Consider the following 26,908-nt stretch of genomic DNA (forward strand, 5'->3'; position numbering starts at 1 on the left):
TGTGCACACCCCTCCACGTACTGACTGATGGTTCGGCCACATTCAACTTCTGGGTCTCCAAATTGTCCACGTGGCCAGAGCTAGCCTTTTATGCCTTGGAGGTGCTGGCCTGCCCGGCGGCCAGCGTTTTGTCTGAACGTGTATTCAGCACGGCAGGGGGTGTCATTACAGACAAACGCAGCCGCCTGTCTACAGCCAATGTGGACAAGCTGACGTTCATAAAAATGAACCAGGCATGGATCCCTCAGGACCTGTCCATCCCTTGTGCAGATTAGACATTTATAACTACCTCCCCTTAACCATATATTATTGTGCTCCAGGGCACTTCCTCAATCAATCCTCTTTTTATATTCATTTTACCATTATATTGCGGGGCAACCCAAAGTTGAATGAACCTCTCCTCTGTCTGGGTGCCGGGGCCTAAAAATATCTGACAGTGGCCTGTTCCAGTGTTGGGTGACATGAAGCATGATTCTCTGCTATGACATGAAGCCTGATTCTCTGCAATAGGACCTCTCTCCTCTGTCTGGGTGCCGGGTCCTAAAAATATCTGACAGTGGCCTGTTCCAGTGTTGGGTGACAGGAAGCCTGATTCTCTGCTATGACATGAAGCCTGAATCTCTGCTATGGGATCTCTCTCCTCTGTCTGGGTGCCGGGGGCTAAAAATATCTGACAGTGGCCTGTTCCAGTGTTGGGTGACATGAAGCATGATTCTCTGCTATGACATGAAGCCTGACTCTCTGCTATGGGACCTCTCTCCTCTGTCTGGGTGCCGGGGCCTAAAAATATCTGACAGTGGCCTGTTCCAGTGTTGGTTGACATGAAGCATGATTCTCTCCTATGACATGAAGTCTGAATCTCTGCTATGGGACCTCTCTCCTCTGTCTGGGTGCCGGGTCCTAAAAATATCTGACAGTGGCCTGTTCCAGTGTTGGGTGACATGAAGCATGATTCTCTGCTATGACATGAAGCCTGAATCTCTGCTATGGGACCTCTCTCCTCTGTCTGGGTGCCGGGGCCTAAATATCTGACAATGGCCTGTTCCAGTCGTGGGTGACGTTAAGCCTGATTCTCTGCTATGACATGAAGCCTGATTCTCTGCTATGACATGAAGCCTGATTCTCTGCTATGACATGAAGCCTGATTCTCTGCTATGGGACCTCTCTCCTCTGTCTGGGTGCCGGGGCCTAAAAATATCTGACAGTGGCCTGTTCCAGTGTTGGGTGACAGGAAGCCTGATTCTCTGATATGACATGACGCCTGAATCTCTGCTATGGGACCTCTCTCCTCTGTCTGGGTGCCGGGGCCTAAAAATATCTGACAGTGGCCTGATCCAGTGTTGGGTGACATGAAGCCTGATTCTCTGCTATGACATGACGCCTGAATCTCTGCTATGGGACCTCTCTCCTCTGTCTGGGTGCCGGGGCCTAAATATCTGACAATGGCCTGTTCCAGTGGTGGGTGACGTGAAGCCTGATTCTCTGCTATGACATGAAGCCTGATTCTCTGCTATGGGACCTCTCTCCTCTGTCTGGGTGCCGGGGCCTAAATATCTGACAGTGGCCTGTTCCAGTGGTGGGTGACATGAAGCCTGATTCTCTGCCATGAGACCTCTCTCCAATTGATATTGGTTAATTTTAATTTTATTTTTATTTTTATTCATTTCCCTATCCACATTTGTTTGCAGGGTATTTACCTACATTTTGCTGCCTTTTGCAGCCCTCTAGCCCTTTCCTGGGCTACTTTACAGCCTTTTTAGTGCCGAAAAGTTCGGGTCCCAATTGACTTCAATGGGGTTCGGGTTCGGGGCGAAGTTCGGGTCGAGTTCAGATCCCGAACCCGAACATTTCCGGAAATTTCGGCCGAACTTCTCGAACCCGAACATCCAGGTGTTTGCTCAACTCTAGTCAACAGTAATCTGATGGTTTTAAGGTAGAAATAAAATCAGGAAATCTGTGCAATATTTTCTATTATAAGGTCAGACCAGATGTAGGTTGTAAGAAGGTTTCTCTAAGTAAACGAAAACTATACTCTGCTTTGGACAATCCCTTTTATTGAATGCGTCCACAACAATAAACTGATTATAAGTAGAGTTGAGCGAACACCTGGATGTTCGGGTTCGAGAAGTTCGGCCGAACTTCCCAGAAATGTTTGGGTTCGGGATCCGAACTCGACCCGAACCCCATTGAAGTCAATGGGGACCCGAACTTTTCGGCACTAAAAAGGCTGTAAAATAGCCCAGGAAAGGGCTAGAGGGCTGGAAAAGGCAGCAAAATGTAGGTAAATCCCCTGCAAACAAATGTGGATAGGGAAATGAATTAAAATAAAAATAAAACAAATTAAAATTAACCAATATCAATTGGAGAGAGGTCTCATGGCAGAGAATCAGGCTTCATGTCACCCACCACTGGAACAGGCCACTGTCAGATATTTAGGCCCCGGCACCCAGACAGAGGAGAGAGGTCCCATAGCAGAGATTCAGGCTTCATGTCATAGCAGAGAATCAGGCTTCACGTCACCCAACACTGGAACAGGCTACTGTAAGATATTTAGGCCCCGGCACACAGACAGAGGAGAGAGGTCCCATTGCAGAGAATCAGGCTTCATGTCATAGCAGAGAATCAGGCTTCATGTCATAGCAGAGAATCAGGCTTCATGTCATAGCAGAGAATCAGGCTTCACGTCACCCACCACTGGAACAGGCCATTGTCAGATATTTAAGCCCCGGCACCCAGACAGAGGAGAGAGGTCCCATTGCAGTGAATCAGGCTTCATGTCATAGCAGAGAATCAGGCTTCACGTCACCTAACAATGGAACAGGCCATTGTCAGATATTTAGGCCCCGGCACCCAGACAGAGGAGAGAGGTCCCATTGCAGAGAATCAGGCTTCATGTCATAGCAGAGAATCATGCTTCACGTCACCCACCACTGGAACAGGCCACTGTCAGATATTTTTAGGCCCCGGCACACAGACAGAGGAGAGAGGTGCCATAGCAGAGATTCAGGCTTCATGTCATAGCAGAGAATAAGGCTTCATGTCATAGCAGAGAATCAGGCTTCACGTCACCCACCACTGGAACAGGCCATTGTCAGATATTTAGGCCCCGGCACCCAGACAGAGGAGAGAGGTCCCATTGCAGAGAATCAGGCTTCATGTCATAGCAGAGAATCAGGCTTCACGTCACCCACCACTAAAACAGGCCATTGTCAGATATTTAGGCCCCGGCACCCAGACAGAGGAGAGAGGTCCCATAGCAGAGATTCAGGCTTCATGTCATAGCAGAGAATCAGGCTTCATGTCACCCAACACTGGAACAGGCCACTGTCAGATATTTTTAGGCCCCGGCACCCAGACAGAGGAGAGGTTCATTCAACTTTGGGTTGCCCCGCAATATAATGGTAAAATGAAAATAAAAAAAGGATTGAATGAGGAAGTGCCCTGGAGTACAATAATATATGGTTAAGGGGAGGTAGCTAATGTCTAATCTGCACAAGGGATGGACAGGTCCTGTGGAATACTTGCCTGGTTCATTTTTATGAACGTCAGCTTGTCCATGTTGCCTCCTCGTCCTCCTCGTCCTCCAGTAGTGGGCCCTGGCTGGCCACATTTGTACCTGGCCTCTGCTGTTGCAAAAAACCTCCCTCTGAGTCACTTCGAAGAGACTGGCCTGAAAGTGCTAAAAATGACCCCTCTTCCTCCTCCTCCTCCTGGGCCACCTCCTCTTCCATCATCGCCCTAAGTGTTTTCCCAAGGAGACATAAAAGTGGTATTGTAACGCTGATAACGGCGTCATCGCCACTGGCCATGTTGGTGGAGTACTCGAAACAGCGCAACAGGGCACACAGGTCTCGCATGGAGGCCCAGTCATTGGTGGTGAAGTGGTGCTGTTCCGCAGTGCGACTGACCCGTGCGTGCTGCAGCTGAAACTCCACTATGACCTGCTGCTGCTCGCACAGTCTGTCCAGCATGTGCAAGGTGGAGTTTCACCTGGTGGGCACGTCGCATATGAGGCGGTGAGCGGGAAGGCCGAAGTTACGCTGTAGCGCGGACAGGCGAGCAGCGGCAGGATGTGGACGCCGGAAGCGCGCACAGACGGCCCGCACTTTATGCAGCAGCTCTGACATGTCGGGGTAGTTGTGAATGAACTTCCGCACCACCAAATTCAGCACATGCGCCAGGCAAGGGATGTGCGTCAAACCGGCTAGTCCCAGAGCTGCAACGAGATTTCGCCCATTATCGCACACCACCAGGCCGGGCTTGAGGCTCACCGGCAGCAACCACTCGTCGGTCTGTTGTTCAATACCCCGCCACAACTCCTGTGCGGTGTGGAACCTGTCCCCCAAACATATGAGTTTCAGAATGGCCTGCTGACGTTTACCCCGGGCTGTGCTGAAGTTGGTGGTGAAGGTGTGTGGCTGACTGGATGAGCAGGTGGAAGAAGAGGAGGAGGAAGCCGAGTAGGAGGAGGAGGCTACAGGAGGCAAAGAATGTTGCCCTGCGATCCTTGGCGGCGGAAGGACGTGCGCCAAATAGCTCTCCGCCTGGGGCCTAGCCGCCACTACATTTACCCAGTGTGCAGTTAGGGAGATATAGCGTCCCTGGCCGTGCTTACTGGTCCATGTATCTGTGGTTGGGTGGACCTTGCCACAGATGGCGTTGCGCAGTGCACACTTGATTTTATCGGATACTTGGTTGTGCAGGGAAGGCACGGCTCTCTTGGAGAAGTAGTGGCGGCTGGGAACAACATACTGTGGGACAGCAAGCGACATGAGCTGTTTGAAGCTGTCTGTGTCCACCAGCCTGAATGACAGCATTTCATAGGCCAGTAGTTTAGAAATTCTGGCATTCAGGGCCAGGGATCGAGGGTGGCTAGGTGGGAATTTACGCTTTCTCTCAAATGTTTGTGAGATGGAGAGCTGAACGCTGCCGTGTGACATGGTTGAGATGCTTGGTGACGGAGGTGGTGGTGTTGGTGATACATCCTCTGTTTGCTGGGCGGCAGGTGCCAACGTTCCTCCAGAGGCGGAGAAAGAGGCCGAGGCGGCAGCAGCAGAAGAGGTAGCAGGGGGAGTCTGAGTGAGTTCCTTGTTTTTAAGGTGTTTACTCCACTGCAGTTCATGTTTTGCATGTAGGTGCCTGGTCATGCAGGTTGTGCTAAGGTTCAGAACGTTAATGCCTCGCTTCAGGCTCTGATGGCACAGCGTGCAAACAACTCAGGTCTTGTCATCAGCACATTGTTTGAAGAACTGCCACGCCAGGGAACTCCTTGAAGCTGCCTTTGGGGTGCTCGGTCCCAGATGGTGGCGGTCAGTAGCAGGCGGAGTCTCTTGGCGGCGGGTGTTCTGCTTTTGCCCACTGTTCCCTCTTTTGCTACGCTGTTGGCTCGGTCTCACCACTTCCTCTTCCTCCGAACTCTGAAAGTCAGTGGCACGACCTTCATTCCATGTGGGGTCTAGGACCTCATCGTCCCCTGCATCGTCTTCCACCCAGTCTTCCTCCCTGACCTCCTGTTCAGTCTGCACACTGCAGAAAGACGCAGCAGTTGGCACCTGTGTTTCATCATCAGAGACGTGCTGAGGTGGTATTCCCATGTCCTCATCATCAGGAAACATAAGTGGTTGTGCGTCAGTGTATTCTATGTCTTCCACTGCTGGGGAAGGGCTAGGTGGATGCCCTTGGGAAACCCTGCCAGCAGAGTCTTCAAACAGCATAAGAGACTGCTGCATAACTTGAGGCTCAGACAGTTTCCCTGATATGCATGGTGGTGATGTGACAGACTGATGGGCTTGGTTTTCAGGCGCCATCTGTGAGCTTTCTGCAGAAGACTGGGTGGGAGATAATGTGAACGTGCTGGATCCACTGTCGGCCACCCAATTGACTAATGCCTGTACCTGCTCAGGCCTTACCATCCTTAGAATGGCATTGGGCCCCACCAAATATCGCTGGAAATTCTGGCGTCTACTGGGACCTGAGGTAGTTGGTACACTAGGACGTGTGGCTGTGGCAGAACGGCCATGTCCTCTCCCAGAACCAGAGGGTCCGCTAACACTACCACGACCATGTCCGCGTCCGCGTCCCTTACTAGATGTTTTCCTCATTGTTACCGTTCACAACAATAAGAAAAAAATTATTTGGCCCAATGTATTGAATTCAAATTCAGGCCTTTTTTTACAGGCACCTAACACTATCTGGCTATCTATTTAGGTACAGTATTACACTAATACAGCCACAGCAGTAACCACAGATTTAGCTGAATATAAATTGTAGGCCTAGTATTTAGGCCCTGGATGACAGGTATCCCTTTTTCGGACAGAATTAGACTTGGAAATGCACGGTAGCGTGTGAAGTTATTGAGGATGACCCTATCCGCACCTTCAATCTAATATACCCTTTTATGGATAGATTTAAAGTTGGCCTGATACAGCAGAAACCACTGATTTAGGGAATTGCTAAGTTGGGAATTGTATTTCAACCCAGAACAAAAATATATATTTTGCCAGACAGCAGACAATATTACAATTGGCTAGCCACAGCTGAAACACCAGATTTAGGGTACTGCTATTTTGACAATTGTATTTCACCCCTCAATAAAATAGCAAGCACAGCCAAGCACCTGATGTAGGATATAGCAAAAAAAACAACACACTATTGATGGTTAAATGTATTTGGTGGCAGCTTGTGCTGGCGCACCGCAAGACACAAAATGGCCGCCGATCACCCCAGAAAAAAGTGACAGAAAAACGCTCTGGGCAGCCTAAAAACAGTGAGCAATTAAATAGCAGCAGTTGAATGATCCACAGCTGTAGATCAATCACTTCATTAAGTGTTTTTGCTGAGTAAATCCCTGCCCTGCCTAATCTCGCCCTAACAGCAGCAGCTGCATCCTCTCCCTACACTGATCAGAGCAGAGTGACGTGCGGCGCTACGTGACTCCAGCTTAAATAGAGGCTGGGTCACATGCTGCACTGGCGAATCAGTAGGCATGGCTGTGATGGCCTCTTGGGGCAAGTAGTATGACGCTTGTTGATTGGCTGCTTTGCAGCCTTTCAAAAAGCGCCAAGAAAGCGCCAAACACCGAACCCGAACCCGGACTTTTACGAAAATGTTCGGGTTCGGGTCCGTGTCACGGACACCCCAAAATTCGGTACGAACCCGAACTATACAGTTCGGGTTCGCTTATCCCTCCTGTTGACGGATCTGACTTTGTTCAAGTGACGGATCTGATTTTATCTTACATGACAATTTATTTAGTTTGTTGTATCTGTATTACATAGTTACATAGTAAATACGTGTCACGGAAGGTGTACAGCAAACTAAAAGACACAAAAGGAAGATCCGACTGACTGGATCCAAAACTAAGGAACCAAAGGGATAGCCCTGCAACAGACCTGGCTCTCTCCCTAACTGCTCAGCCTATGCAAAATTCTCAATGGTAGAAGATCGCATATCTTCGTACCTCGACTGTATAACCCCTGAACACCCTATAATAGTGAGGGGACACGACCACCGGCTCCCTACACTTGATACGGAGGGAGTCAGGGTCACCTGAGATCCAGCAAACAGGAAAATGCAAATGAATGAACAAAACTTATCTGTAGAAGACTCAGTAGTAGCATCCAGCATGTATACACTCCAGGAAGTTGTATAAACCGCAAAGTGATGCAGTATGGGAAGGGATTTAAAGGGATGCAATCAGTGCAACTACATGACAGCTGAGAGAGGCTAACGAGATAGAAACATAGAAACATAGAATGTGTCGGCAGATAAGAACCATTTGGCCCATCTAGTCTGCCCAATATATCTGAATCCTATGAATAGTCCCTGGCCCTATCTTATATGAAGGATAGCCTTATGCCTATCCCATGCATGCTTAAACCCCTTCACTGTATTTGCAGCTACCACTTCTGCAGGAAGGCTATTCCATGCATCCACTACTCTCTCAGTAAAGTAATACTCCCTTATATTACTTTTAAACCTTTGCCCCTCTAATTTAAAACTGTGTCCTCTTGTGGTAGTTTTTCTTCTTTTAAATATGCTCTCCTCCTTTACCGAGTTGATTCCCTTTATGTATTTAAAAGTTTCTATCATATCCCCTCTGTCTCTTCTTTCTTCCAAGCTATACATATTAAGGTCCTTTAACCTTTCCTGGTAAGTTTTATCCTGCAATCCATGTACTAGTTTAGTAGCTCTTCTCTGAACTCTCTCTAGAGTATCTATATCCTTCTGGAGATATGGCCTCCAGTACTGCGCACAATACTCCAAGTGAGGTCTCACCAGTGTTCTGTACAGCGGCATAAGCACTTCACTCTTTCTACTGCTTATACCTCTCCCTATACATCCAAGCATTCTGCTGGCATTTTGTGCTGCTCTATTACATTGTCTTCCCACCTTTAAGTCTTCTGAAATAATTACTCCTAAATCCCTTTCCTCAGATACTGAGGTCAGGACTGTGTCAAATATTCAATATTCTGCCCTTGGGTTTTTACGCCCCAGGTGCATTATCTTGCACTTATCCACATTAAATTTCAGTTGCCAGAGTTCTGACCATTCTTCTAGTTTTCCTAAATCCTTTTCCATTTGGCGTTTCCCTCCAGGAACATCAACCCTGTTACATATCTTTGTGTCATCAGCAAAAAGACAAACCTTACCATCGAGGCCTTTTGCAATATCACTTATGAAGATATTAAACAAAATTGGTCCCAGTACAGATCCCTGTGGAACCCCACTGGTAACATGACCTTGTTTTGAATGTTCTCCATTGACTACAACCCTCTGCTGTCTGTCACTCAGCCACTGCCTAATCCACTCAACAATATGGGAGTCCATGCTCAATGACTGCAGTTTATTGATAAGTCTTCTATGTGGGACAGTGTCAAAAGCCTTACTAAAATCTAGATATGCGATGTCTACTGCACCTCCACCATCTATTATTTTAGTCACCCAGTCAAAAAAATCTATAAAATTTGTTTGACATGATCTCCCTGAAGTAAACCCATGTTGTTTTTCATCTTGCAATCCATGGGATTTTAGATGTTCCACAATCCTATCCTTTAATAGGGTTTCCATTAATTTGCCTACTATTGATGTCAGACTCACTGGTCTATAGTTGCTCGATTCCTCCCTACTACCTTTCTTGTGAATGGGCACGACATTTGCCAATTTCCAATCTTCCGGGACGACTCCTGTTACTAATGATTGGTTAAATAAATCTGTTAACGGTTTTGCCAGCTCACCACTAAGCTCTTTTAATAATTTTGGGTGTATCTCATCAGGCCCCTGTGACTTATTTGTCTTCACTTTAGACAGCAAACTTAGAACATCTTCCTCTGTAAAGATACATGCATCAAACGAGATGAGGAATGCATCAAACGAGATGAGGAAACTAAAGCAAAACAAAAGAAACCTCAAGTGGGAGGTTCTGAAGAACGTCTGTCAGAGCTTCTCAGATGTCTGGTGGTGACAATACGGTTAAAGAAAGACATAAGTCATCAAGTTCAACCCAAGGGATAGGTGGAAACGCGAATCCCAGAAGGAAGTGAGACTCAGATTTCTACACATTTTCATAAGCATTAATGTCATGTACTTATAAGAATTCCAACTAGTATCAAATAATTAGAAAAGGCTCCACCAGCAAACTACTGGAGCTCAGCCTTTCAGTTACCAGCTGAAAAAAAGGATAAGTCAATGATAATAATATAGGCTGGCTCACAGTATTTTTGCATGAAATTTATTAGTACACTAAATAAATACAAACTAACTTAGTGTCAGTATCAGCATACAAACATAACAAAATGTGTAAATAGGTATAAAAGTGCGGAGCTCTCGCACAAACCTATATACCGGAGTACTCCTAGGAATGAGACCTAATGGCTAAATTTGGGCTGCAAGGGTTAATCTAATGAACCGCTCAAATGTCCATAATTATAGATACCAGTTTTCCAACTGGTTAGAACCAAAAGTTCAAAATTGTCCTTGTTGTAATTTCCCACAGGGGGGACTCTGTGTTTAAATGTCGTCTGACCGATAGTAACCACACTTGCTCCAATCTGTGGGGCTCCACTTACTTGTTCCTGGCGGAGCAAACCATCAGACCCGCTCGCTCAGCGTCCCACGTGTCCAGCCAAGGAGTCGATCGCTGGTTTGTGACGTAGGCGCCTGCACCGTCCTGCCAGACGGAAGCTGGTATAGCTGAGCCGAGCCGGTGATTGCCTGAACTTGTCAGGCCAGAGAGAGCGAACACAGCAGGATTTACCTTGTGTTTGTGGTAGTGTCAGATATAACAGCACAGTTTCAGTCCACTTAGTAGATTCTTGATGGATAAATCTTTGCAGCGGTATATGTTTGAAGAAAAGTCCTCTTGCGTTTTTTAGGAAAACCGCACCGATAGCCTGGTCTCAATACACACTAGACTCGTTTCGGAAACAAGTTCCTTCCTCAGTAGGTAGTTGTATAATGCGCATTATACAACTACCTACTGAGGAAGGAACTTGTTTCCGAAACGCGTCTAGTGTGTATTGAGACCAGGCTATCGGTGCGGTTTTCCTAAAAAACGCAAGAGGACTTTTCTTCAAACATATACCGCTGCAAAGATTTATCCATCAAGAATCTACTAAGTGGACTGAAACTGTGCTGTTATATCTGACACTACCACAAACACAAGGTAAATCCTGCTGTGTTCGCTCTCTCTGGCCTGACATGTTCAGGCAATCACCGGCTCGGCTCAGCTATACCAGCTTCCGTCTGGCAGGACGGTGCAGGCGCCTACGTCACAAACCAGCGATCGACTCCTTGGCTGGACACGTGGGACGCTGAGCGAGCGGGTCTGATGGTTTGCTCCGCCAGGAACAAGTAAGTGGAGCCCCACAGATTGGAGCAAGTGTGGTTACTATCGGTCAGACGACATTTAAACACAGAGTCCCCCCTGTGGGAAATTACAACAAGGACAATTTTGAACTTTTGGTTCTAACCAGTTGGAAAACTGGTATCTATAATTATGGACATTTGAGCGGTTCATTAGATTAACCCTTGCAGCCCAAATTTAGCCATTAGGTCTCATTCCTAGGAGTACTCCGGTATATAGGTTTGTGCGAGAGCTCCGCACTTTTATACCTATTTACACATTTTGTTATGTTTGTATGCTGATACTGACACTAAGTTAGTTTGTATTTATTTAGTGTACTAATAAATTTCATGCAAAAATACTGTGAGCCAGCCTATATTATTATCATTGACTTATAAGAATTCATCTAAACCCTTTTTAAACCCGTCCCCTGTTCCTGCTGTGACCACGTCCTGAGGAAGTCTATTCCACAGATTCACAGCTCTTACAGTAAAGAAGTTTTGACGCTTCTGGAGACTGAGACTGTAGTCTGCTCTTATATTATTTCCTTTGTATCTCTTACATGCACCACGATGTAACTGTACGTCATCGGTGCTGTGTAAGTGTGTAGAGCAGGTTTACCAGCTCAGCCTCCTCCATATTCGGCGAGTGGCGACTGTGTAATAGCAACCGACTCAGATTAGTTGGTATCACAACCTTGCAAAAGGTTCCCTGTGCTGCCATAGTGGGGTGCCTGAAAAGCCATGCCTGAGGCAGCCTTTAAAAATACCATAGACTGCAATAGTATAATATTGAAGTCTATGGTACAAGCAATCAGAAGGGTCCTGGGGGTGGACTAAAAAGGACAGTTAAAGAAAATAAAAAAAGTTTAAAAAAAAAAACACATACAAAAATAAAAAAAAATTCAATCACTACCTTTTTCAAATTTTACATATAAAAAATAAACATAATTGGTATCGCCGCATAAAAAAATGTCTGAACTAATATAATATATATTATATATTTTTGTGTGGTGAATGCTGCAATAGAAAAAAAAATTAAAATGGCGATAATGCTGTCTTTGGGTCACCTTGCCCCCCCCCCCCCAAACATGTAATAAAGTCATATGTACCCAAACAGATACCAATAAAAACCACAAATGACCCTGCAAACAAGCCCTCACAGAGCTCTGCAGACTAATAATTCTCAGTGTCAGAATATGGTGTTGCAAAAAAAAAAAATGCTTTTTTCAAACTTTTTTATTTTTAAAAGAAGGAAAATATAATAGCAGTTATATAATTCTGGTTTTCTAAATGTCTGCTGCTGTCAGTGAATGGAATCCTTCTTCTGCCCGTGTCCTGCTCACACATCTGCAGGGCTCGTTACAGTGTATAGAGGGTTTATAATGAAATACAGCTTCTCCCAATTCTCAGTCATCCCTGGGCACTTCGATTAACAAGACACACTTTACAATATCGATGAAATCATTACAGAAATGTCTCTTACCGGGAGTCTTCATGTTTGTAGCCGCTCACGGGGATTCTTAAGATGCTGTAGAATGGTGTCAGGTCTTACAGACACTTCAGTATAAGATGTGTGGTGGTCTTCTCTCAGGATGACGCCTTTTCCTGTGTCTCTGAAGAGCATTTTGTCACCCACATCCGGGCAACCAACACGGCGGTCAGTAGTTATCAGCTGTCTGTACAGAGCAGTCAGTGCACAGAGGAGACCACAAGTTGTTTCCACTTCTGATCTTTGTGCCTCCATAAAAAATAAAAAAAATAACAGAAAACAGAAAATAATGCACTAACACAATAGATGCAAACATTATATATGGACTAAGCCATCACTCTGATATGATAAAATCTGAGACGCTTAACCAATATATTTTGATCAAAACACATCTGTGCCCGCCTACTCGCGCCAAGGTGGTCTCAGTCAGTCAGGTCCTAGTCTAAACCTACCTATGCCGTTGGGCATCTACATTCAGGAGAGCAGACCCTGCACATATAGTGTGCTGCTCCTAGTTACCTCTGTGTGCATTAAACAACCAATGAGAGGAGAAGCATGCACAGCTATATGTACCACCTTTAGAGTAGCACCTGCCCGACTGAGACCACCTTGCCGTGGGTAGGCGGGCACAGATGTGTTTTGATGAAAATATATTGGCTGAGATATTTTAACATATCCGAGTGAGGGCTTAGTGTATATATTTTTTTTTTCATAGATGAAGCCATGGACATCCGCATATTTATTAATCATATCACGCAGGATGTTTTTATCTTAGTTTTTTCTCTGTGATTTTTGCTGTATGCCTCCATATACAGTCAGTAAGTGTCCCCTCCACGTGTGCCCCTCAGCAGCTTCTACAAATCCTAATTAACCTCCGGTGATAACAAAAACAAACAGATATAAATATGGTGTTCTTTTCTCCAAAAAGGAAACCTCAGAAAGCAGAAGTAAATGCAGTTGTTGAAGGGGGGGGGGGGGTAATTAGCAGCTTTCCCGTGTACTAATTAGTGGCCTCAGTTAACACTTGTGATTTACTACTAATTATTGGGACATACATGGTGGACTTGTGACCTGAAACAATGGCAAGTCCAGGAGCAGTCGGCAGTCGGTGGTCTCTAATGATACGGTTTGTATAGAAATGATGAAAACTGGTGTAAAGGAAAACTGTCTTAGTTGCTCCATAGCAACCAATCAGATTCCAACTTTCATTTTTTATTTCATTTTTTGAAAAATGAAAGGTAGAATCTGATTGGTTTCTATGGGCAACTAAGCCAGTTTTTCTTTACGCCAGTTTTGATAAATCTCCCCCACAATCTCCCTGCATGATTGTGGTCGCAGATGAAGAGAGTCTCCACCTATGATTGTGGCAGCGGGTGGTGAGATAGTTTTCCTGCTTACAGTAAGTGGGACACATTTTTTTTTAATGCTCGTCTGTATTTGGCCATAAAATTAGACAGGCGTATTTCATTCGGTTCTTTTTGCTTTGCCGAGTATTTATTAATAGGCAGAGGCATGACTACTGGCTATCCACATTGTTAGACCCTCGCTACTGGTCCAAAATGGGGGCATTTTTTATACCTTCTGAGAGGGATGCAAAAATGGATTACTATAAAGACATGCTGTGTAGTCAGTTAGTTGCTGCCTACGACCACCATCACCCGTCCTCAGGAAGTTCTGACCTGGGGTCCCTCTGCGCTCACGCTCCACTGCCATTGCTGTTGGGGGAGGAGGCAAGAGCAGTACCAGCTCCATTAGCAGTAACTTCAGTCTGGAGTCTATGATGAGCAGTTTTCTTCGCACACCTACTGAAGAAACCAGCCAGCAGCAGCAGGACATGCAGCAGAACCTCAACCAGCTGGTGGTAACATACTTGGACTGTGCCCTGTCATCAATGAGCCAATATTCACTGGACTACTAAGCATTCAAACTCCAAGTGTGGCTGCCACAGGTTGAGTTTGCCATAGGCATGATTTCCTGCCCAGCCGGTACTGTGTCATCAGAGGTTCAGTGCTGCCGGGAGACTAACCTTAATAAAGATGAATCAGATGTGGATCAACCTGGATATCCAGACACCGGTGCCTGATGTGACAGAATAAATCATTCTGCCACTAATAATCAATGTGTAGTGTGCTGCCACACCGGAATATTCTGCAAAATAGGCCTTTACTTCTGGACGTGAGCTGCTGCCACCATTCTGGTGCTGCCACCCGCCTGATGCTGCCATTCCTACAATGGGTCTTCTTGGCCTACTGATATGTACATGTTAAGAGGGTCACTTATTTAAACCAGCATTTTAGACTCCAGTCTTAATACTAATTGCGCTGAATTTATGTAGGCACTGGTCTCTAGATAACTTTGGCGTATCCACCGAATATCTAAATCTATGCCAGCTCCCTTGCTAGCATAGATTTAGACTATTTTCTATGCCTAGAACAGAAGTAGAAAATGATAAATGAGATGGGCCTGCTGATCTGCCCCTTTTTTAGACCTGGCGTGAGCGTGGAAAAATCACAGATTTGGCCGCAAATCTCCTTTGCAACTGAATCTGCGCCATATATGCGCCATAAATTGGTGTCTATCTGATAATAAATGACCCCCTAACTTTTCTAAATGATATGCCTGCCATTGGGCCTTCCTATCACACAGCTTTTTTGGGGTTCTGCTATTACTGTGATCTTCCGCCATCTTGCGCTGTATGCCACTGCTGGCATGACAGGTTGTAGTCTAATGCATTGCAGAGGGGATCAGACATCATAAATTGAAGTCCCAGAGTGGGACAAAAATAAAAAGTAAAAAAAAAAGTGTTGAAAAACATAAAATAATAAAAATAATAAAACTTCAAGTAAAAAAAATGCCCCTTTTTCAAAATAAAACACATAACATTGTAAAAAAAAAAAAAAAAATGGAAAAGAAAAAAGAAAAACATACATATTGAGTGTTGCCACGTCTGTAACAACTGGTTCTATAAAAATATCACATGATCCACCCTCTCACCTAAACGCTGTAGAAAAAATAAAATAAAAGCTGTGCTAAAACAACCATTTTTTTTGTCACCTTACATCACAAAAAGTGCAATACCAAGCAATCAAAAAGGCATATGCCCCCCCAAATAGTTCCAATCAAACCGTCACCTAATCCCGAGAAAAATGAGCCCCTACATAAAACAATCGGGCAAAAAAAACAAAAACTATGGCTCTCAGAATATGGAGACACTAAAACATGATTTTTTTTGTTTCAAAAATGCTTTTATTGTGTTATAAGTGAAAAAAATAAAATAGTAGACATATTATGTATGGCCACATCCATAACATCCTGCTGTATAAAAATATCACATGACCTAACCCCTCAGATGAACCTGTAAAAAAATAAAAACTGTGTCAAAAAAGCCATTTTTGGTAACCTTACATCACAAAAAGTGTAATACCAAGCGATCAAAAAGTCATATGCACCCTAAAATAGTACCAATCAAACCGTCATCTCATCCTGAAAAAAATGAGAACCTACATAAGACAGTCTCCCAAAAAATAAAAAATAAACTGGCTTTCAGAATATGGAGACACAAAAAAATGTCTTCTTTTTAAAAATGCTTTATGATGTAAAACTGAAACAAACAACCAAAAAAATAGTCATATTTGGTATTGACGCGTCTGTAACAACCTGCTCTATAAAAATATCACATGATCTAACCAGTCAGATGAACATTGTAAAAAATAAAAACGGTGCCCAAACAGCTATTTTTTGTTACTTTTAATCACAAAAATCTGATATGATACATAAAATATGTACCCTAAAATAGTACCAACAAAACTGCCAAATTATCCCACAGTTTCCAAAATGGGATGTTTTTGTAAACTACAGTATCAGGGTAATAAATATTGAGTTTTGTTTGGCTGTTAACCCTTGGTTTGCTACCGGAATTTTTTTTATTAAAATGGAAAATCTGCCAAAAAAGTGAAATTCAGAAATTTCATTTATATTTTCCTTTAATTGTTGTGGAATACCTAAAGGTTAACAAAGTTTGTAAAATCAGTTTTGAATACCTTGAGGGGTGTAGTTTATAAAATGGGGCCATTTATGGGTGGTTTCTATTATTTAAGCCCCACAAAGTGACTTCAGACCTGAACTGGTCTTTAAAAAGTGGGTTTTGGAAATTTTCAGAAAAATTTCAAGATTTGCTTCTAAACTTCTAAGCCTTCTAACATCCCCAAAAAATGAAATGGCTTTCACAAAATGATCCAAACATAAAGTAGACATATGGGAAATGTAAAGTAATAACTATTATATGAGGTATCACTATCTGTTTTAAATGCAGAGAAATTGAAATTTGGAAAGTATTGCATTTTTTTAATTTTTGGTAAGTTAGGGATTTTTTTAAAAATAAAAATGAAAAATGTTGACTGAAATTTAGCACTATCATGCAGTACAATGTGTCACAAGAAAACAATCTTAGAATGGCTTGGATAAGTAAAAGCGTTCCAAAGGTATTACCACATAAAGTGACACATATCAAATTTTAAAAAAACGGCCTGGTCCTTAAGGTGAAATATGGCAGGGTCCTGAAAGGGTTAATAGTATTGCCTTGAAACTGTTATGTTTATGTAATATGCCTGGTTCACCAGCAGGTGGCAGTGTATCTGGAGAGATAGAATGTAACTTACCATTCCCCCTCTTGGGCAGAAGTGAGCTAGTTCTGCTTCCTAAGAAGGGGAGAGTTGCAGGAAGTTATAGGCAATGTAGACTCAATGGTGGAGTTGAGAAGATATGGAGGGGGTGGTCCCCTTCCTTTAGTTGGAGTCTTTAAAGGGAAGCAGCTCATAGAGCACCTTGACTCCTTACAGTTTAAGAGACAGAGTAACATGAGGGGGTCAACAGCCAAAGGCACCCCACAAAAAAGGTACCAGAACAGTTAGCAAGTCCAGCTATCAGACTGAAGCCTGAGTTTACCCCAAAACCTGCTGGAACCAAGAGAAAAAACAAATATTTTATTCAATTAAAGCTGTTGAACTTTCACTAAGTCTGGACTTGACTTATTCTCCACCTCCTACGACTCTCCCCTTTATTTCTCCTGAGCCCGACCCTGAAGATTGACGGTATCCAGGCACGAGCACAGTGACACACACAAAACTAATAAGGCCTCATCACTAGCATTCCGAAAAACCTGGGACACGATAACTACCTTACCTTACTGTCACTGCTGCTGCCACCCTCCCCACTCTGTCATGGGGCCAATGCTTGAATCTTGGGGGACTGCACAGTTAAGTCTACAGGGATAAATTAGACCTAACAGTAAGGCCTCATGCACACGGCCGTTGTTTTGGTCCACATCCAAGCCGCCATTTTGCGGACAAGAAAAGACATTTATATTGAAGGCTGTCCGTGCCGTTCCGCAAATTTCGGAACGCGCACGGACGCCATCTGTGTTTTCCAGATCCGCGATTTGCGGACCACAAAACACATCACGGTGACCTATAATACTGATGCACATTAAACCTAGAGCTAGCAGAGGGGATTAAAAAGAATGGTTTTTTTGTTTTTTTTATGGGTGATTGTCTTATGTAGGGGCTCATTTTTTGCTGCATGAGTTGACAGCTTGATTGGTACTATTTTGCAGTACATACGACTTTTTGATCGCTTGGTATTACACTTTTTGATGTAAGGTGACTTCAACTTTTGGGGGTCTGATCCCCTCTGCAATGCATTACAGTTCATGTGTATTGTAATACATTGCCTTTTAGTGTATTACACTGTGTAATACACTAACAGTTGCCTAAGAGACCCAGCCTGGATCTCCTAGGCTTCCATAGAAGGCAGGTCCAGATGCCTCTGCAGCGTGGGGACCTGATGGGATCCCTCACTGACTGCAAACACAATCTATGCCACAGTCAGCACTTTAAAAGCCAATATCGGTGGATACAGCAGGGGCCCGGCTGTTAGTGACTGTAGAAATACGCCAAATTGCGGGAAGTCACTTCTCACTATGATGTACTATTACATCATATGAAGGGAAAGGGTTAAAAGCCATTGCACTGCAGGGGTGCGCACGGATCTTTACTGAAGGCTGCTGTATGCTTTTCTTTTTGTTTAACAGAAGGGATTAGATATGAATCTTGGTGCACTGCACAGTGATGTAGACGGCGATAAATTACACCTGTAGTAGTGACGGCACAGTACCTACAGGACGGATTACCTATGAATGTGGGGGTGTAATGATGTGGGGCAATTCTGTTATGTTGTTGTAAACTGCATAAATACTGCAACATCTCCCTTTGGTGAAGAGATGGCAGGAAAGCATAAGCCAGTCTAATGCCTTATTCACACGTCAGTGCTTTGGTCAGTGATTTCCATCTGTGATTGTGAGTAGTGTTGAGCGCGAATATTCGAATAGCGAGTATTAATCGTGAATATCGCAACTTCGATAATTCGCGAATATTATGAATATACTGCTGGCGGCACCTGACCTCTGACAGGGCACTGTGATCCACACAATTAACCCCTCAGGTGCCGCACCTGAGGGGTTAATTGAGCGGATCACAGCACCCTGTCAGAAGTCGGGTGCCGCCGGGCAGCAGGGGGCCAGTATGTATGTGCCTGTTGGTATACTCTAACTTCAAGCATCCCCGTCACCATGGGAACACCTCTGTGTTAGAATATACCATCGGATTTGAGTTTTCACGCTCTAACTCAGATTCATCTTTTTTCAACATCTAAAGTCATGATTCCTCCCTGCTTCTTGCTTGTGGGCCAAAGACTCATTGACCACAAGCATTTTAAGCAGGGAGGAATCATTTGTTTAGATGTAAAATATGATGAATATTCTAAAAACTAATATATAGCAGTATATTCTGTAGTGCTATATACTCGTGCGATTTTTTTTTTTTATTACCGATTTTTCGCAATAAAGCGAATATCTCGAATAGGAATATTCACGAATATATGACGAATATTCTACCATATATTCGCGAAATATCGCGAAATCGAATATTGCCCCTGCCGCTCATCACTAATTGTGAGCCAAAACCAGGCGTGAAGCCTTCACACAGATCAGGTATAAGGGTCAGATCTGCACCTGTAATGTGTTCAGAGCCGCACATAGTTTGAGCTCAAATTCACTGATGGAAACCACTGACCAAAACACTGACGTGTGAATAAGGCCTAAGTCTGTATTGGAGCTTCCTGTTAGGGAAATACAATGAACTTATTTAGGTTGCAAAGTTTGGAAATAGCTCATTTCTGGGCCGTCTTGGACTCTTACAAGTTTAATATCAAACTGAAAATGCAGGTTTGGCCCTGCACTGAGTAAATGGCTTGTTGCATCGTGTACTCCCTGTGTGAGGGGAGGAGGTTCCTGTGAGGATCGGGAAGTGTCCAGACGGAGTCTCTGGATGGTGGTGCTGATGAGCAGTGAGGGAGCAGCTCGGCTGATTCTACAAGTGAACGGACTGTCTCACGGAGACTGGCGACATCACGAGGTGGAGGTTTGCAGCGACGACCTCAGGAGTGTCGTGTCTTAAGGGTCCAGTTCTGGAGGGGTCCAGGAAATAAGGAAATGCCTCAAGAATCTGCTCAAGGAGCTATAAATGCTGCTTTGCCGCATCACATTGCACCACACGGTTGAAGTGGCGCGTGGGCATACAGATAAAACATCAAGTAGCTTTCATTGTGATGGACGGGCTGCAGGCTAAAGCGTAGCCAGAAGAGACTCAAACGCTGACACCTTCTTATCCTAGGAAAGTCTTGGCTGCGCTTAGGTTGTCACACTACTGGGAGCTGGAGCAAGGATTAGAGCTGCAATTAAAGGGACAGACATCAATTACTGGTTGATTACAAATAGCAAAGCCTTATTTAAAGGAATAGACGTCATTTACCTGTGGATTACAAATAGTACAGCGCAATACTTAGGGTGCACCCCTAGGAGGAACTCGTCCAGGAGGAACATACAAGTGCAACTACGCTGATTAAAAGACTTTGGGGGAAAAGTCAAATTGACTGTTTTACTGTTAGGCCGTGTTACAATTACTAATGGTTCATTCTCTGTTACCAATCTGCTTTATGTATTCCCAGGTCCTAGTTCACTACCTCGTCTAGTAAACTTAAAGGGAACCTGTCATGTGGATATTTGATTATAATCTAACTAATTATATACAATCATTAACTACTAAAAAGTGCCTTAGATGTATTCACTTACTGGTGTGACAGATGGTTATCTCATAATATACACACAAAGATGCCGCATGCTAATGAGCTGATTCAAGTCCGGCGTGATGTCATTGAGTCCAGCGTATATTTAATTCAGAGCTATAGCCACTCCCCTGCAAACCTGCTGCTGATTCATATGGAAAAAAACTGTCAATCAGCAGCAGGTGGGCGGGGAGAGTCAGGAGCTCATGAATATTCAGGACTCATCATTAGGAGCTGGAGCTTTTCAATACAAGATGTTGGCAGATTGACTGGGTCAATTAAAGAAAGTGACCCAGCATTTTGCTAAGAGAATCAGTCACTTATTTATGTTGCCCTTAGTTAGGACACCATACAACTGGTGACAGGTTCCCTTTAAGTGCTGGGAATCTTTAATTCCAACAATCTTTATCATTCATTATGGTTTTCCAATTTGTTCGTAAAAAATGTTGGCTGTCCGTGGTTTTGGGATAAGTTGTCCAGAAAAAAATGAAAATTCTGGTTGGCAACCCTGTGAGACCTGGTTATACCTGATTTATCGCGATTCGTGGCAAATTAATTTGTAACAAAACTAATTTCTTATAGAAGTTCAGCGAATCGACTTTTTAAAAACTTCGCTCATCAATAATTGTTAGTTATAAAGTTGTTGTGGTTTAGAGGGGTGTCATGTGCCTCCATGTGCCATTGGTGTCATCTATGTTGAGGAAAAACTGTACTATCTTAATGTCTAGGGTGGATCTTGTATACTCACTGTTCACTCAATGGTTTCTCTGCTGAAGCAGCACAATCTTCTCAGGAATCTAAGAAAAGAAGAAAAGTGATAGGTTGTCAGGAGAAGACTCTTGTGGTGTAAATGGTGGTTGGTGGTCAGAGACTAGACAGGCTGGAGTTTGGACATGGGCCCCGCTTCTTGAGAACCACTTATTGAAAGACAGGACCCGGGATGATTGATCATCAAGCAAGACACCAGGGATAGTAAAGCACTCAATGGGTGCACTGAAATGTGTAAGTGTCCATGCAAGACATGCAGAGAAGTCCTCTAGAATGACCGCTACTATCTGCAGATGTCAGCTACATCTATGAGATGGAAGTCACCATCAGTCCTGCTCTATTAGCTCCATATGTCCTAATAGGGAAAAGCAAACTAAGTGCGTGCAAAAATTTATAAAAACCTGCACTTACCTTAACCCCCAGCTCTCCCCTCTGCTGCTAATGGTGGGAAAATATATACAAAAATATAAATATATAAGATATTATAGTAACATTAAGAGAATAACGAGGGAGAACTACAGGGGCCATGTCCTGCCAGTACTCACAGGCCTCTTGGACGGTTCCTCCTAAAGCACTTGGGGACCCAGGATCTTCTTCTTGGTCTACAAAAAAATCCAAAAAGAGCAAATGAAAGGTGTGATGAGCGGAGGACGGAGGATCAGTCTATACAATGTGATCAACTCATTATCTCTGGACTCTGCTCTTACCTTTCCTCCCCCTCTTCTTCCATTTCTTCTTCTCTGTTGGACATAAAACATAATTAATAAAGTTTAATTTTATAATATATGGGGATGCTCATTATGAAGAGCTCTAGGTCAAGATGGAAGGAATTATTAAGAGTAGTCATTCGGGGGTCAAGTCATGGAGAAGGCTTTTAGGACACCAAGGATTGTGGTCTGGCTGTAACCTCAGCCTTACTCCTGTTATAACCTTACATGGTCTCCATGGTATAAAATGTGGGACATCGTCTGATGGTTCTTATCCTAAAGGACAAAAGACAGATCTGGTTAACTGGACACTCTCAGCACATGTGCCCCATATACACCTCATGCCAGCCCTAGAATGTGCTGCAGGACTAGGCCACTAATGGGACTTCTATCTGGAGTTACCAGCAATAATTATATCTCTATAATGTATTATAAGCCTTAAATAGGGGCAGAATTCTGGGGCATTTAGTAAATCTCCCCCATGGTTATTAGCTACAGAATCTATTCCTTCCTAATTCCCCATATATTATAGGAGGATTGTTATCAGTTCACACATCAGGACTACTCCCCCATCATCCTACAAGGAAGACTCCTATATTCTAACAGTAGAGAAGATGGTTATGGTGAAGTATAGTTACCGTATTGTGGGCTGGGACGTGTACACTCTGTACCACCACCTGATGGAGAAAGAAGAGGGCAGATATGACTTCTACATGTTCTAGAAATTTTTATGCCCAGAAATGCTAGAATCGGCCTCGTTATTGAGCAGCAGCGCCATATTCTACAGCAGCCAATCAGATCTCGGCATTTACCCCTCTTTTATGACCCCTTGGCCTTGAGTTATTTGTCTATTGGGATAATGTAGGTTCCAAGAGGATGAACACCATATATTGGGGCGATCAGACTAAGGGGCAGATTTATCACGTTTGGAGTTTCATATATCTATTTTCCACAATAGATTGTTTTAGTACAAAAAAGCAAACTTCCTTAATAGTCCTCGCCTCCTGAGAGATGTGTTCTCAGTGCAGAATCAATGCCTGCTTTGAGCTGACACTAGAAATAATAAATATGTCAGATATTAGGTGGCCACGCCCCTCATGGATAACCCTGCCCATTTGTCCCTCAATGTCGTCAACAATGTTTTGAATTTAAAATATTTCCCAGTGATGTACATACCTCACATCACAAAGTTCTCCGAACTCTTTCTCTGCCTCCTTGATAAGCTCCTCTGCAATGCGTTTCTCCTCATCCTGATGTTTCTCCTCCTTCAGATGTTCTAATTTGTTCTCCCTTTCCTCATTTGCCCCATGATGTTTCACCTCCTTTTTTGTCTCCCCCACTACCTCCTCCAGATGTCCCTTCTCCTTAGCTTCCTCCTCCAGATGTTCTTTTTCCTTATTTTCCTCTTCCCCCATCTCCATATTCTCCTCCTCCTCCAGATGTTTATCTTCCTTTTTCTCCTCCTCCCTGACCAGATGTTCATCCTTCTTATTCTCTTCATCCTCCTTCTCCTTAGTCTCCTCCTCCTGATGTTTGTCCTCTTTATTCTCCTCCGTCAGATGTTCCTCTTCCTCCTTTTTCTCCTTCTCCTCCTCCATCCTGTAAAGAGTAAAAAAAATACAGGTTAGAAAAAGTAATTAACTGATGTAATTTACCAAAACTCACCCACAACTTCTACCAAAATCCAACTGTGTCTAGTTGTATAATCTATTCTCAATGTTTAAGTTTAATTCTCATACTGTAGCTAAAACTATCAGTCATCCCTCACTGGTGATCACACCCAACCCCTACCAGCCCCTGAGTACTTCTACACGCCCATAACACTCAGTGCCCAATCATTGTACCCATCCTGCAACGGCCCTTCACCATCTGTACCCACACACAGGGCGCTCACAGGTATCTGCACTGGATCTTGCACTTATGGGTTTATATTCCCTCCAGTCTATGATCAGATATAGGATAACATGTATTAGATGTATTTACCTGAATTTCTCTATGTCGCTCGCTATATCGCCAAATCTTAAAAAGGGAGAGAGGAAAAAACACAAGATAAGAAGAGAGAAGCAGAGACCTTACATGGAGGAGGCCTATAGGAAGAGGGGAGAAATGAGAGAAAAGAAAGGAGTCTAAGACAGAGTGTACTTACCTCCAGTACTATCTCTGTGTCTCCCTATATGATGTGTGTGATGTCATAATAACCGGGCGACACTAAGAACCAGATCATTCTGTGACATCATAAGCAGCAGCACATTAGGAGCCACTAACTATAGCATGAAAGATGATCTGTCACCTCTGTGTGTTTTAGTAATTACTTGTATTCTCTGTAAAATACAAATTATACAGCATATCTCCATAGAACCCTGCATTGTGCTATACCTCTTTTATTCCTCTTGAAAATGTATGAATACACTGACAATTAAGTGCTGCAGTTTCCCTCCATATCAGGGTATGTCCCTGAACACTGTCAGCACTGATTGGATAGTATGTCATATTGGCAAGGATAATGCTAACACCCAGTTGGTATTTCTTGGAGGAATAACTGAGGGATTCTACAATGCTGAGTTCTGAGATTGAGCCAAAATTTTATTTTATGGAGAATATAAGCATTTACTAAATCAGCCGTGTCAGGAGAGCTGACCGATCATTTGTCAAATACTCTATAAAAGTTCTGCCCCAATTACTACAAACTAGAAAAAAGTAAGTAAGAGAGGAAGAGAAATAAGGACGGACGGACGGGTGAACTCAAATTATTAATAAAGATGAAGGTTTCTATAGAATGTGAATGAAGGAGGAGACGGGACAGAGAAGCTCAGACGGCCTGACATTACAGGAGGAGACCTATAGGAAGAGGATGAGGAAGGACAGAAGGAAATGAAGACACAACAGGGGCCTAAGACAGAGTGTACTTACCTCTCCACCACTAACTGTAACCCTCAAGGGAGTGTCAGCTCTGCAGCTCCTTATATAATGTGTGTGATGTCATAATAACTGGGCGGGGCTGAAAAATCATAACATTCCGTGACATCATAGGCAGCAGCAGCTGTGGTTTAACCCCTTAATACCACACATATGTAATGCACTATAACTCTGTATGTATGTTATTTCGCCCAGTATTTCGGGGGCAGACGGCGCTTTCTTTCTGTGGTTTATATACATAGGGGACGTTTTTGTTTATTTTTTTATAGTCATGGAAAAGATGAAAATGTCTAGAAATTGTTCTCATATTATTGTCTTGATCCTGGAAACAAGGACACGTAACCAATCCATATTTAAGAGGTCGGCACCTGCACCAGCAAAGTTCTTATTAAGACTGGTGTCAAATGGGCCCCAAACCCTTATTCTGGGGGCTGCCTGTGTGTAAAGCCTCCACATTGTATAAAGTGCAGGATATAAACGGATCATTTTGCAACCGCTGTGAAACATTGTAACACGCGGTGTAACATTGACGCTGTTCACATTCTGCGGCTTTTCCTGTGTACGGGGACACCTGATATATTCCGGGGATAACCTGCAGGGGCGGACTGGCCATAGACCCTACAGGGAAATATCTTGGTGGTCCGATGCCCAGGGGGGCGCCCGAGCCCTTCTCACAGCTGCTGGCCAGGTACAGTACATAATGATCTAATGCTAGGAGTACAAGGTCCTTATGCCCCCGGCCAGCCACCATGTGCCCTCCTGAATTCAATATCGCCATCCTCAGTATGGTAATGGGGCAGCATTTTATCCTGCACTGTGGTATTTTGCAACATGGGGCCACTCTTAGTTTTTTTTTTCCAGGGCCACTTCACATTCCCAGTCCACCCCTGTGTGCAGGACACAAACCATAGGGAGGTCTCCTGACCAGTATAAACCTCCTGGAGAAGGGTCATTATGGTGGAGGCTTCATGAGATGAGAATATGTAAATGAAATGACCTAAAACACTCCAGACCTCGCTAGTGCTCATCTAGGGGGATTGTGGGTCATTGTTGGGCTGGGGTGGTTCAATGCGGGGGCAACTGTAAGACTGCAGGGGGGGCAGCGACTAAAACAAGTGAATTAAGTCACTTCCATAAAACCTTCTGAGACCCTGTAACTACAACTCCCAGCATATCCTGAACTGGTTTTTTTAAACAGATAGTTATAGGGGGAAACCCCCCTTACCAGCTCCAACTCAGGATCAGATTGTATGGCAGTAGATATGGCGCGTCACGGTGAGTAGAGACTCCCACAGATCGATAAACAAAACCCCAGCCCTGCCGTTCTTCTAACTGGAGACTTTATTGAAATGTACAGATGCAATAAAAACTGGATTTCTTGACGCGTTTCGGGCAGCACTAGCCCTTTGTCAAAAGAATAAAACATCCCACAAGATAACAGATAAAATATACGTTTGGAAAATGAGCTGAAATAGAAAACCGACATCAAAAATCAGGTGAACATCATTAACCCTCCGAAGGTTCATGATTAATTATTCAAAGAGGGAAAACACCTGAAATAAAGAGCAATGCTTTATATATAAACTACAAATTGTATAAATGTTAAAAAAGAAAAAATAACATGTTCGAAAATTGCATAAATCACCACACACCGTGTAATAAGATGCATAACATGTAATAATAAATATCAATCTGATGTGAAGTTAATAGTAATAGGTCACATCCTGCCGGTTATTTAGGGCGGTCGGAGCTCTAGTTTCTAACATGAAAATCCCATATGTTTCTCTGGCCAAAAGCTTCTCCTGTGATCTCCACCTCTGAATGGTCGAGACGCCCTTTCTATTCCACTACAAGTGAAGGAGGATAAATCCCCCTTGTGGACATCAGTAAAGTGTCTAGATACTGCTGACATATTCTCTTACATTGATATCCCTCACTGTGAAATGATATTAGAGACGTTCAACAATCTTTGGAATCACATAAAATGGATTTTTATATTGATGGC

At 43.8% G+C, this 26,908-nt stretch overlaps 1 protein-coding gene across 3 annotated transcripts in view; it reads right to left on the reverse strand.

The window, feature by feature from the left end:
* Positions 1-26,251, reverse strand: part of LOC121003989 (cilia- and flagella-associated protein 251-like) — a 280,786-nt gene extending 254,535 nt beyond the window's left edge. Inside the window, exons 1-10 of one of the 3 annotated variants that reach the window (XM_040435997.1) lie at positions 26,129-26,251; positions 23,971-24,006; positions 23,164-23,586; positions 22,626-22,664; positions 22,216-22,263; positions 21,988-22,020; positions 21,826-21,882; positions 21,692-21,718; positions 21,261-21,309; positions 19,424-20,119 (exon numbers count right to left, since the gene is read on the reverse strand). In XM_040435997.1, the coding sequence (XP_040291931.1) occupies positions 21,264-21,309; positions 21,692-21,718; positions 21,826-21,882; positions 21,988-22,020; positions 22,216-22,263; positions 22,626-22,664; positions 23,164-23,585 (672 nt within the window). In that variant the 5' untranslated portion in view covers position 23,586; positions 23,971-24,006; positions 26,129-26,251 and the 3' untranslated portion in view covers positions 19,424-20,119; positions 21,261-21,263. Of the gene's footprint in view, positions 1-19,423; positions 20,120-21,260; positions 21,310-21,691; positions 21,719-21,825; positions 21,883-21,987; positions 22,021-22,215; positions 22,264-22,625; positions 22,665-23,163; positions 23,587-23,970; positions 24,104-26,128 lie in introns of those variants that run through there. The other 2 variants (XM_040436000.1, XM_040435998.1) reach the window with 2 other exon arrangements.
* Positions 26,252-26,908: the final 657 nt, after the last annotated feature.

This window comes from Bufo bufo, chromosome 6, assembly GCF_905171765.1.
Source record: "Bufo bufo chromosome 6, aBufBuf1.1, whole genome shotgun sequence".
Taxonomy (NCBI): Eukaryota; Metazoa; Chordata; class Amphibia; order Anura; family Bufonidae; genus Bufo; species Bufo bufo.